The 12,407-nt window shown below is 39.8% G+C and overlaps 1 protein-coding gene across 1 annotated transcript in view; it reads left to right on the top strand.

Moving 5' to 3' along the window:
* The first annotated feature begins 622 nt into the window (after window positions 1-622).
* svopa (SV2 related protein a) overlaps window positions 623-12,407 on the top strand; it is a 60,196-nt gene continuing 48,411 nt past the window's right edge. The window contains exon 1 of the mRNA XM_078554413.1: window positions 623-751. Within this exon, the coding sequence (XP_078410539.1) occupies window positions 717-751 (35 nt within the window). The 5' untranslated portion in view covers window positions 623-716. The remainder of the gene's footprint in view (window positions 752-12,407) is intronic.

The raw sequence follows: 12,407 nt of genomic DNA, 5'->3' as shown, positions 1-12,407 counted from the left end.
TGCCCACATCTCAGAAATGATTTTTTAAAAAAGTGGTAAGGTTCTATAATGCAAGTTTTTTCCTTCAATATGGAGAATACTAACATTAACCTGGAAATTGATCTAATTATCGTTGCCTAAAGTGAATCTCAATCTAGGCCCTATCTGGTGCTTCGGACATTGCACCGAATGGGGATTATCTAACTGGTACTAAATCGAGTCACAAGTTAATGGTTTTAGAAATGGTGTTACTGGATCCCATTGCCTTTGGTGCTGAAAACATGGATTTGATTCCAACAATATTAGTGTTGAATTATTTTTCTAATTAGTTCTGCATGTGGTGCTGGATCCCAACGCTGTCCGTGTTTTGGTTTTGCACTCTGAGTCATGCTGTAACCTTGGGAGCCTTGGTGATGAGCTTCATTGCTGCGCCCAATTGATCAACTCTGGCGCTGTCCGCCGCTGTGGTGCTGAACTCAGTACTCTTTCCAGCGTTTTGCTGTTCGTCGCTGTCCGGCCCTGTGGTGCTGAATCCCTTTGCTGAGGTTTGGCGCTGTGCTATTGAATACAGCCGCTATCCGGCGCTGTAGAGTGTATGCTGGAGCTGGAGCTGGCGCGGTCTCGGTGTTGTTTCTTTGCCAATCTCCTGATTCCAGTGAGAATGTAAACGGCGATTCCCTTCGCTACCACTCGCTGAGCGATGAGACCGGGACATCCGGCATCTGCACCGCACCACCATGGACGAAGACCTCTTTCAGCTTCGGCATCTACCGTAAGTAGAAGTCCCCAATTCATGCAAATGGATACACATGAATAAGTCTGTGTTTGGCGACATGGGCACTAGGCCTGTGCATCCCCCAGCCAGCCTGAAACATCAAACCCTCATTCAGATTCTAGTCACTGGCCTCGATCGTATAAAGAACAACATCGAGACCAATTAAGTAACATTGACTGAAATTAAACAATTGGTTAGATCGCACAATAAATTTGATCTTTAATCGTATTTGAAAGTCTGCAACGTTGTTGAATGGGAGAGGGTTGTCAGTGAATTGATTCAAAAGAAATAGAAAATATTAAAGTCTGAATGTTATAAAAATCAGGAAACTAAAGATATAAATATGTCTGATTATATGGTTTGATGTTTGTCAGTTTGAAAAATTATCTATTACTATTAAACTAATTAAATCAGGAATGTGACCATAGACTGCGTCTATTGAACAATACATCGTCCAAGATTAGTTTTGTATTACCAGGTATTCTTTGAGCTTATTTCCTACTATTTACTGTATATGTACTTGCTGAGTGAGTTCATTCTGTATTTTAAATATTTTCACAGGGCAGCCTAATTACAAATCGCCAACGGAATTAATTCCAATATTTACATTGTCATAAGAACAGGGGCAACTCAAAGCTTGTGGTTTGTTCTAGAATTAATAATAGTTGTTGTGGTTTAACTCTCAGGTAGATCAGATATAGGCAAATCGAAACAACCCTTGTCGCTTTGACCGTGTTATTGATTTTAAAAGTTAATTATTTAAATATTGATACAAGCTGTGTATTTTACTAATGAGCTGCTGCAAATTGAGAGTCTTTAAAAGCTTTAATATGTAGTCCAAAGTATTTTTAAAAATTCAAATTAAATGTGAATTTTGCTGCAACAATTTTAAAATCTGTGCCAGACTAATTTTCTGTGTTTCTCTCTGTGTAAGGTGTTAAAAACTGTGATTGTGTGTATTGTAATTATGTATATAAGGAGTCTATGTAGGTCATGAATGAGATATTTGCCAGGTGTCTTGCTGTGCTCTCATTGTGTTGAGAGTGGGATATGAAATTGGGTTTTAACCCTTGGTGCGGTGCCAAGGCATTTTTGTTGGCTTTCAAGCTATACGTTTGTTTTAATAATTTGCAACATTTTTGAAAATTTTTGAGTTCTGAAGAAGTCTTATTGGACTCAAAATGTTAACTCGGTTTTTTTTTCTCACAGATACTGCCAGACCTGCTGAGTTTTGCCAGCACTTTCTGTTTCTATTTCAGATCTCCAGCATCCACAGTATTTTGCTTTTATTACTAAAAGAATAATGTTATTTGAAGGGAGATTATAATAAAAAGCACTTCAGTCCTCAAATGGTTGATATAGAGTGTCCTTAAACATCACAATTAATAATGTAAATTTAATTACAGAAGAATGTAAACCATGATTCAATGGTCCTTGACATTATCCTTTGTCTCTAGGAATGTAAAATACTTCAAATCCAACCAATTTACATCTATGCCAATCCAATGCCCTGACGCTACATTAGCAAAACTTCAATGAAATCCCAGAACTCTTCACTTATTCCATCATAGAGTGCAATCATCCCTGTTACATCCCTACCTAGTTGTTAGGACATTTGTGCATCACATATAAACTGGCATGTTTATGCATCCAGGATAAGAAGACTATCAGGCAGCTATATATTTGTTCCTGTCTTTTCTTTGATTGCATCTCTATGCAACACACCATCACCTCCTGAAACAGGAACTTCCAGCCATTTTGGGAGTCCCCTGGCATATCACAAATGATCCATGACCACCAATTATTATCCAGAAATCATTTACACTTAGTTTTTCCCTGCTGTGATCGCCTTATTTCCCAGAAATCAACCTAACACCACCTGATATGACTATAAGGAATGAGTTTCCAGTAGCTCCTGTGGAATTCTGTTCCATTGATCAAAGTTCTAGGAAAGTAATTTTTTTGTATATTTAATCTCAGATTCTGCTTTGTTTAGTGTGCTCCAGTTCCACCTAAATCCATCACTCCAAATATAATGTTTAATAATGTTTATGACTTAAGTAACATTAACTCCTTGGATCAGATCATTTCTGAGTTAACGTTCTTCCATTGGGTACAGATGCAAGGCCTTGTCTATTCTTCCTCTGCAATGAAGATCATTTTTGTTGATGTTCTCTGTAACTTCTCCAGAGACACTGTGATCTTCTTGAGGCATGGAGCCCAAAACTTGACACAGTGCTCCAAGTCAGATCTTCTAAAAAAAGCCTCAAGTCAATTTACTACCTTTCTGGCACAGAAGAAATATAAATTGTTGTTATATAACCCTAGTATTATGGGTTAGTTTTATAATGGTTAGCCAGGATAATACAATAAAGGATCTGTTTTCTTTGGTCTTGGTCACAATGACCCTGAGCATAAACCTTGAGCGAATGGTCAACGTATGCTTCTAAACTTTTCTCATTCATTAACTTTTAACCTACATCCACTCATCTTATATTATATGCTCTTATATATATATTTGCGTAAATAACTGTACACTTGCCTACTTTAAAGCGCATTTGCAAGTCTTGGATGCATTTCCCCAATCTATCCTAATCTAGTTGCAATCTCCCTCCTCTAGTGTTACTGACTCTCTCACACCATTTGATCTCATCCGCAAGCATAATTACACCATGAGAAGGGACTCTATTTAAAATCACCCTTTGTTTATTGTCACTTAATCTATTTTTATCCACTTTACCATTTCATCACCCCAACCGTCCCCCCCAACTCCCCCCATGAGTGTGGAATTTCATCAAAAGCCTTTTGTAAGTCCAACATGATGACATTTACTAGGTCCCCTTGATGCACTGTTCTAGTCACCCCTTTGTAAATTGAATTAGAACTTCTCTTTTCTGAATCTGTGTTGGATATCCATTTTAACCCATATATGCTCCTCCTTAGATACTTTCCATTAATCTCCCCTGCACAGAGATTATATTCACTGGTTTATAGTTCCCAGGTTTGACTTTACTCCTTCTTTGAATAAAAAAGATCACATATGCTTCTATTCAAACATCTGAAACTATCCCAGTTTGCCAGGGTATCACACAAGGTCTTCATGTTTTTGAGTATCCTAAGATAAACCAAATCTGGCCTTGCTGCATTTTTTACTTCCAGTCCTTTCAGTCATTTGAAAAAAATAAGTTACAGTAAAAACTCAATTGTAATACAAAGAAAATGCAGACAATGTGGAGGCTCAATGTAAGATAACAGTCACTTACCAAATGGTACCTTTCCTTTGTGTCCTACCCAGGAGTTATGATAGGTGTAAAAAGAGCCTTATGAGGAATGGAAGCAGTATTCAGATGTTCAACAAACTTGAGCTTTACAGAGTGAGAAGTTGCAACTTCTGTGATCACACTAAAAGGCATGACTTAGTTTATCCACAACACCTTGCAGTGTATTTGCAACTGAAGGAAATGTAATCCTTTGTGATATAACTTTATTTGTTTTATTTCTACATATTCACAAGTGGAATTACTTGATTGCGCAATGAGAAAAGTGGGATATGGCTCAATGCATGTATAAGACATTCAGATTCATAGTTTATTTGTAGATTATGCGATCTTAATAAGTTATGGAAACTAAAAAAAAACTAGTATTGCACTTAGACAATAAAGATTAAGTATAGTTTTCAGGTGAGAGTGGAGGATAATGACACAAGGTGTCCAAATATCATTCAATCCTCCTTTTAAACTCATCCATTAATCGTTCCTGTTATATTGTGCTTCAATTTTATATTTCTATTTATAATTAAGTTGCAAGACTGATGGTAGTTGGGATAAGATGTGAATTTTTTAATATATTACAATTGATTTACCAACACGACACCACAATGAAAAATAGTATAAAGCAATTTCAATTAATTTCCTTTAGCTGTAAAACTATAAACATATTTCTTAGTTCGAAGGCCTTCTATGACTGTTTTATAGAATAGAATAAATGGATGCATTTCAGCTGGAGAGGTAATGTAATAAAATATCTTCTCTTATGAGGCGCATGAATCAGCCCCATTCTAATGGAGATATTTATTGTGTCACATTGGTTCAGTTGTGAACACTCATCTCTGGGTCAGAAGTTTGTGGATTTAAACTGTATACAAAGTTTCACTTAATTTGAAAGACACTGAAGGGTATGGAAGTTGAAAGATATGATCCTCTGGAAGTGTAAGGGCAGGCAGGTAGATAAAACCATTATAAAAAGGGGAATGGTATTTGGGTTTTATAGATAATGGCTCATAGTAAGGAGGTAAACATACATTAGTACAAATCAATCATTAGGTCCACAGCCTTTGTGTAGTTTTGATGCCCCATTATAGAAAGGGCTTTAATGTCATAGAGAGTACAGAGTACATTCACCAGGATAAAGGTGAGGATGAAACTATCCTCCTTTAATTTTGAAAATATGGTATTTAATCTTTCAACTGATTGGAAATTTTTCAATTCAAACTGAGAGAGAGCCAACATCTTAAAAATGCAAGGCCACATTCCTAGGTGAAGGGGAGAAACAAACAAATCGCTGTCAGCGGAGTGTGAAGAGAGAGACATTTCTAACAATCCAGGCACCCATTGAAACTCGTAACCGTCTAAGGAAGAGGCATTGAAACACAACGCACTGGATATCGAAACAATGGTCGCCACACAGACACACCCAAAACCTCTTATAAATACACAACGGGTGAAGTATTTCAAGGCAAGGCTGCCCAGCCACTTGAGAGACATCGCAAGCGACACAGGCGGTATCAAGAAAGTCTTCAGCAGAGGAAATAGGCTGAAGGCTGCGCTCTCTCCCCATCTCTCATTTGGAATAAGAGTGTCGCCCGGCTCGAGAAGTCAAGTCTAACAGAAACCTATCAGTGAACCAAGATCTCATAATAATTGCAACATCTTCTATACCTGATTCCATCCAGGAAACCAGTTAACCCAAATCGGCCACAGTGTCTAAAACTTACACCTGAAGGACAGTCATAGGATACTTACTCATATATTCTTTTACCTTTTTTTTTATTGGATTCTAACTCTCCTTATTTCTGATACCTGTGTCTGCACGTGCACGCATGTGTATGTGTGTATGTGGACTCAAGTGACTGCATGAAAGCCGAATGCTTGACGTCATGTTTTTATTATTTTTCTTGGGTTTAGTGGTGAATAAATTTGCTCTTTCTTTAACTCAGGAAAACCTTGTTTGATTGACTCCTTATTGCTCACAGCTTAAATAGTTAAACACATTCTAATTTGGAAAAGGCGTATCCTTGTGAAAAATAAACTTAAACTTTGTTGTGACCAACTGAGGAGGTTGAATAGAGGGGAGCCAGTTCATCCCTTCTCACCTGCTCACAACAATAGTTATGCTATTGAAATAACTCAGACTGTTTCTAGTGGAGCATGTAGGCTAATCATGGTAAGATGTGAATGTGCAAAATATGCAATCCACTGTATTCCTCATACTTTGTGTCATACCAGCACTGGATACACTTTGATGCCTGCCTCAGCAATGCTATGAGCAGTGCACTGTGACAAACCACTCAAAGGAATTTACTAACAACTGTGAAGTACGAGTGGCAGGAAAAGGCAACAAAAATAAAACATTTTTATATTTTATATAGTTTAAGCCATTCATTAAAAGTTCTGAGCCAACATTCTTGTATGAGCTCAGATTTGCTGAGGTTTGATGTTTGCACCAGGGCCTGAGGATGATGCTGATGTGGTGCATTGGTTTGACATGTTTGACGGAGGTCAGTCCAGGACTAGATGTTGATGAATGACCATCTGTTCAGATGCTGGTCATTCTTGTATGAGCGCATGTGCACGAAAGAGCGCAGAAATCTCCCTGAGGCACAGAGCTGCCTCAGGGAGATCAGTTTGAGTTTCAAAAATTTTAATAAAGAAAAAAAAATTTAGGACATGTCCCCTCATGTGAAAGTGTCACATGAACTGGAATATGAATTTTAATGAAAATCTTTATTTCACTTATAAATCATTCATAAAACCCCATCCCACCCATGGATAAGGTTTCATGAAAAATACGAAGGCCGCCTGGGCTCTTCGCCTGCCTGCCAACCTTAAGGTTGGACAGGCAGCTATGTTAAGTGGTTTAATTAGTTTTTAAATGGCCTTAACAGGCCTTTGACAGTTTGGCAGGTGCGCAGCTGACTCCGGTGAGCATCCGCCGAACTGAAAATCGGAATGACATGCGGTAACGTCAGGACGCACGCCCAACGTCACCGCACATTCTGGCCATGGTTTCTGTTGGGACTCAGGATATTAACTAAACTAATGAGAATTCAGGACAGTACAAATTCCACCTTGTCTGCTGGAAAGACCTGACTCAATGCGACAAAACATTGAACGTAAGAAATAGGAGCAGGAGTAGGCCATTTGGCCCCTTGAGCCTGCTTCATCCTTCAGTAAGATAGTGATAGTGCCTACCTGTACCCCCCAACCCTGGATCTCATCCCACATATATATTTAGGCGACATCACTCACATAGACCACAAAGGTAGCTGGTGTTAAAAATGTTACATTTCTTCAATTAGACACTCTTGGAAATACTCATCTGCTGTAGATCCTTCTCAGGCTCAGTGGCACCTGTAGCTTCTGTCAGCAACCTGAGCATTCTGCTTTTCTGGAAGTTCACTTATCCTGCCCTATATCTAATTCCAAGATAGTATAACCCGAGGATGTAACAGTAACATTCCCTTGTATTCAATTTTTTATCACTGACATCCCTAAACTTAAGCAAAATAATCCATTAATGAGATGTATACTGACTAAGAATAATTCAAGATGTTCCCAACAAAATACTTACCAATTACTGTCAGTCTTATTCATATGTGGGAATTGATACTTATTTTTCAAGCCATATTGATCTCGCCTAAAGGTAGGTTTGCCAACTGCCGTTGAATGTATTCCTGGGGGTTTCATCACGTGTCTCCTCCCTATATTCATGTGATTAGGACGGAAGAGTAGCATAATGGTTAAGTTACTTGGTTAGTAATCCAGTGGCCTGATTTGTTTACTTAATCTTTCATGGGATGTGAGCAACGCTGGCAAGGACAGCATTTGTTGCTCATCCCTAACTGCCTGTGAGAAGGTAGTGGTAAGCCATCTTCTGGAACCGCTACAGTCCATCTAGTGTAGGAACATGCACAGTGCTGTTAGGGAGGGAATTCCATGATTTTCACCAAGCAACAATGAGGGAATGATGATGTAGTTCCAAGTTAGGATGGTGTGTGGCTTGGAGGCAAATTGCAGGTGGTGCTGTTCCCATGCATCTGCTGCCCTTGTTCTTCTCATTGGTAGGGGTAGTGGGTTTGGATGGTACTATCAAAGGAGCCTTGGTGAGTTTCTGCAGTGCAACTTGAATATGGTACACACTGTTACCAATGAGCGTCAGTGGTGGAGGGAGTGAATGTTTAAAGTGGTGGATGGGGTAGTGATCAAGGGAGCAGCTTTGCTCTGGATTGTGTGAAATTTTTTAACTGTTTTTGGAGCTGCACTCAACCAGGCAAGTGGAGAGTTCCATCACAGTCCTGACTTGTGCCTTGTAGATGGTGGCCAGGCTTCGATGAGTCAAGAGATGAGTTATGCACTGCAGAATTCCCAGCATCTGACCTGCTCTTGTAGCCGCAGTATTTATATGGCTAGTCCAGTTCAGTTCAATGGTAATGCCCCAGGATGTTAATAGTGGGGGATTCAGCAATGATAATGCCATTGAATGTCAAGGGGCGATAGTTAGATTCTCTCTCGTTGGAGATGGTCATTGCCTGGCACTTGTGTGGCGCAAATGTTAATTGCTACTTATCAGCCCAAGCTTGAATGTTGTCCACATCTTTCTGCATTTGGACGTGGATTACTCCGGACACAGATCTGCAGATCTGAGCTCAAATTCCACCGTGGAAGCTGGGGAAATGAAATGAAATCAATTAAATAAATCTGGAATAAAAAGCTAGTCTCAGTAATGATGATCATAAAGCTGCTGGGTTGTTGTAAAAACCCATCTGGTTTATTAGTGTCCTTTAGGGAAGGAAATCTGCCTCCCTTACCTGATTTAGCCTATATGTGATTCCAGACTCTTAATTGGCCTCTGAAATGGCCTAGCAAGCCACTCATTGTATTCAAGAAAGCAGCTCACCTTCACCTTCTCCAGGGCCATTATTGATGGATAAGAGATGTTGGCCTTGCAACACCACTCACATCACATGAGTGAATAAAAAAAAGCCATCCTCATAACAAACCACTGTCCAATGCCAATTGAGAAGTGAGAAACCTCTTTAATACCCAATGAGATAAGCCCTTCATCCCAGGAATGAGCTGTAAACATTCTCTGAACTGTTTCTAATGACATGACATTCAAGAAGAATAGGAAGCTACGTAAAGGTGGAGGGGTAGCACTGTTAATCAAAGAGGGCATTGGTGCAATAGCTAGAGCTATTCAGGTGATCAGGATGTAGAATTAGTTTGGGTGAAGATGAGGAATAGTAGGGGAAATAAGTCATTAGTGGGAGTGGTCTATAGGCCCCCTAACAGTAGCCACAGTGTAGGACAAAATATTCGGAAAATATTGTGTGCTTGTGATAAAGGGACAGCAATAATCATGGGTGATTTTAATCTACACATAAACTGGAAAAATCAGATTGGCAGTAGTAGCCTGGATGAGGAGTTCTTAGAATGCTTTTGAGATAGTTTCTTAGAGCAGCATGTTCTGGAACCAACCAGAGAGCAGGTTATATTAGACTTGGTATTGTGTAACGCGACAGGATTAATTAATGATCTCACAGTAAAGGCACCCCTAGGTAGCAATGATCACAATATGATTGAATTTTACGTCCAGTTTGAAAGGGAGAAGAGCAAGTCTAAGACTAGTATCTTAACTTAAACTTAAATAAGGGCAACAATATGGGGACAAAGACTGAGCTAGCTGAAGTGAACAGGGAAACTAGGCTAGAGGATAGATCAATAGAGAAGCAATAGCAGACATTTAAGGGGATATTTCAGTGTATTCAGAATAAATACACTCCTATTATAAAGAAAAATTCTAAGAGGAGGACCCACCATCCATGTTTAACTAAAGATATTAAGGAAAGCATCAAACTTAAGGAAAAAGCACACAACTCTGCAAAGATGAGTGGCAGGACAGATGATTGGACAGAATATAAAAAATGGCAGAAAATGACTAAAAGGTTAATCAGGATAAAGAAATTATTGTATTAGAGGAAGCTAGCTAGAAATGTAAAAATGGATAGCAAGAGCTTCTAAAGGTATTTAAAAAGGAAAAGAGTAAGTAAAGTGAGTGTTGATCCTTTAGAGAGTGACAGTGGGGAGTTAATAGTAGATAATAAGGAAATGGTGAAGAAATGAACAAATATTTTGCTTCTGTGTTCACTATAGAGGATACAAAAAACATTCCAATAATAGCTTCAAATCAGGAGGTGAACGGGAGAAAGGAACTTGGTGAAATTGAAATCACTAGGGAAATGGTTCTGAGCAAATTAATGGAGCTGCGGGCTGGCAAGTCTCCAGGTCCCGACGGACTACATCCTACGGTCTTAAAAGAGGTGGCTAATGAAGTAGTCAATGCGCTGGTGTTAATTTTCCAAAATTTGCTAGATTCTGGAAAGGTTCCATCAGATTGGAAAGTAGCAAATATAACCCCTCTATTCAAGAAGGGAGGAAGGCAGAAAACAGGAAACTATAGGCCAGTTAGCTTGATGTCTGTCGTGGGGAAGTTATTAGAATTGATCATTAAGGAGTTTATAGCTGGGCACTAAGAAGAGTTCAAGGCAATAGGGAAGAGTCAGCATGGTTTTGTGAAAGGAAAATCATGTTTAACCAACGCATTGGAGGTTTTTGAAGGAGTAACATGTGCAGCGGATAAAGGGGAGCCTGTAAACATACTGTACTTGGATTTCTGAAGGCATTTGATAAGGTGCCACATCAAAGATTATTACAGAAAATAAAAGTGCATGGTGTAGGGGGTAACATATTAGCATGGATAGAAGATTGGCTGGCTGGCAGAAAGCAGAGAGTATGCATAAATGGGTTTTTTCTGATTGACAGGATGTGACGAGTGGAGTCCCACAGGGGTCTGTACTGGGGCCTAAACTTTTTACAATTTACATCAATGACTTAGATAAGGGGAGTGAAGACATGGTAGCTAAATTTTCAGATGACACAGAGATAGGTAGGAAAGTATTTTGTGAAGAGGACATGAGGAGGTTACAGATGGATATAGATAGGTTGAGTGAGTGGGCAAAGATCTGGCAAATTGAGTTTAATGTGTGAAAATGTGAAGTTGTTCACTTTGGCAGGAAGAACAAAAAAGCAGAATATTACTTAACTGGAGAATGGCTGAATAATTTTGAGGTGCAGAGGGATCTAGGCGTTCTAGTACACGAGACAAAAAGTTAGTGTTCAGGTACAGCAAGTAATTAAGGAAGCTAATGGAATGCTGTCCTTTGTTATGCAAGGGATTGGACATAAAAGTAAGGATGTTATGCTTCAACAACAACAGCAGCAAATGCTGGAAAAAACTCAGCAGGTCTGACAGCATCTGTGGAGAGAGAAACAGAGTTGACATTTCGAGTCTGTATGGCTCTTCTTCAGAGCCACAGAGAAGTAGAAATGTGATGAAATTTATACTGTTTAAGGAGGGGGAGGCTGGAGTAGGTGAAGCTGGATAGAAGGCCAGCGATAGGTGGGGGCAAAGGAGAGATTGACAAAGATGTCATGAACAAAAGGACAAAGGCAGTGTTAATGGTAGTGGTAAGAGCTAAAAAAGATGCTGATAGTGGCTTTAAGGTGAGAAAACAAAATGTGATAATAGCAGGACAAGGGTAAGCACTCTGAAAAGAACAACATGAACAAGTAACTGGTGGCCATTGTGGGGGTAGGGTGGGCAGAGGGGGTGGTGGTGGTGGAGGGAAAAAAAGGGATCAAAAATGGGATAAAAAGTGGGGGGCAATAAAAAGAGAGGGAATAAAACAATGAATGAATGAAAATAAAAATGAATAAAAATAAGGGGATAAATAATAAAAATGAATACTGAAAAAAGGGATAAAAAGGGGTGTAAATAGAGGGAAGAGTTCATGGTCTGAAGTTGTTGAACTCAATGTTAAGTCCGGAAGGCTGTAAAGTGCCTAATCGGAAGATGAGGTGCTGTTCCTCGAGTTTGTGTTGGGCTTCACTGGAACATTGCAGCAGGCCAAGGACGGACATGTGGGCATGAGAGCAGGATGGTGTGTTGAAATCGCAAGCAACAGGAAGGTCTGGGTCATGCTTGCGGACAGACCAAAGGTGTTCCACAAAGCGGTCACCCAGTCTGCGTTTGGTCTCCCCGATGTAGAGAAGACCACATTGGGAGCAGCGGATGCAGTAGACTAAATTGAAGGAGGTGCAAGTGAAGTGCTGCTTCACCTGAAAGGAGTGTTTGGGCCCTTGGACGGTGAGGAGGGAGGAGGTACAGGGGCAGGCGTTGCACCTTCTGCAATTGTATGGGAAGGTGCAGTGGGAAGGGGGTGACGTTTTGGAGTGATAGAGGAGTGGACCAGGGTGTCCCGGAGGGAACGATCCCTATGGAATGCTGACAGGGGGTTGAGGGGAAGATGAGTTTG

Source organism: Cetorhinus maximus, chromosome 12 (genome assembly GCF_964194155.1).
Source record: "Cetorhinus maximus chromosome 12, sCetMax3.hap1.1, whole genome shotgun sequence".
NCBI classification, from domain to species: domain Eukaryota; kingdom Metazoa; phylum Chordata; class Chondrichthyes; order Lamniformes; family Cetorhinidae; genus Cetorhinus; species Cetorhinus maximus.
This window is presented reverse-complemented; position numbering and strand designations above follow the sequence as displayed.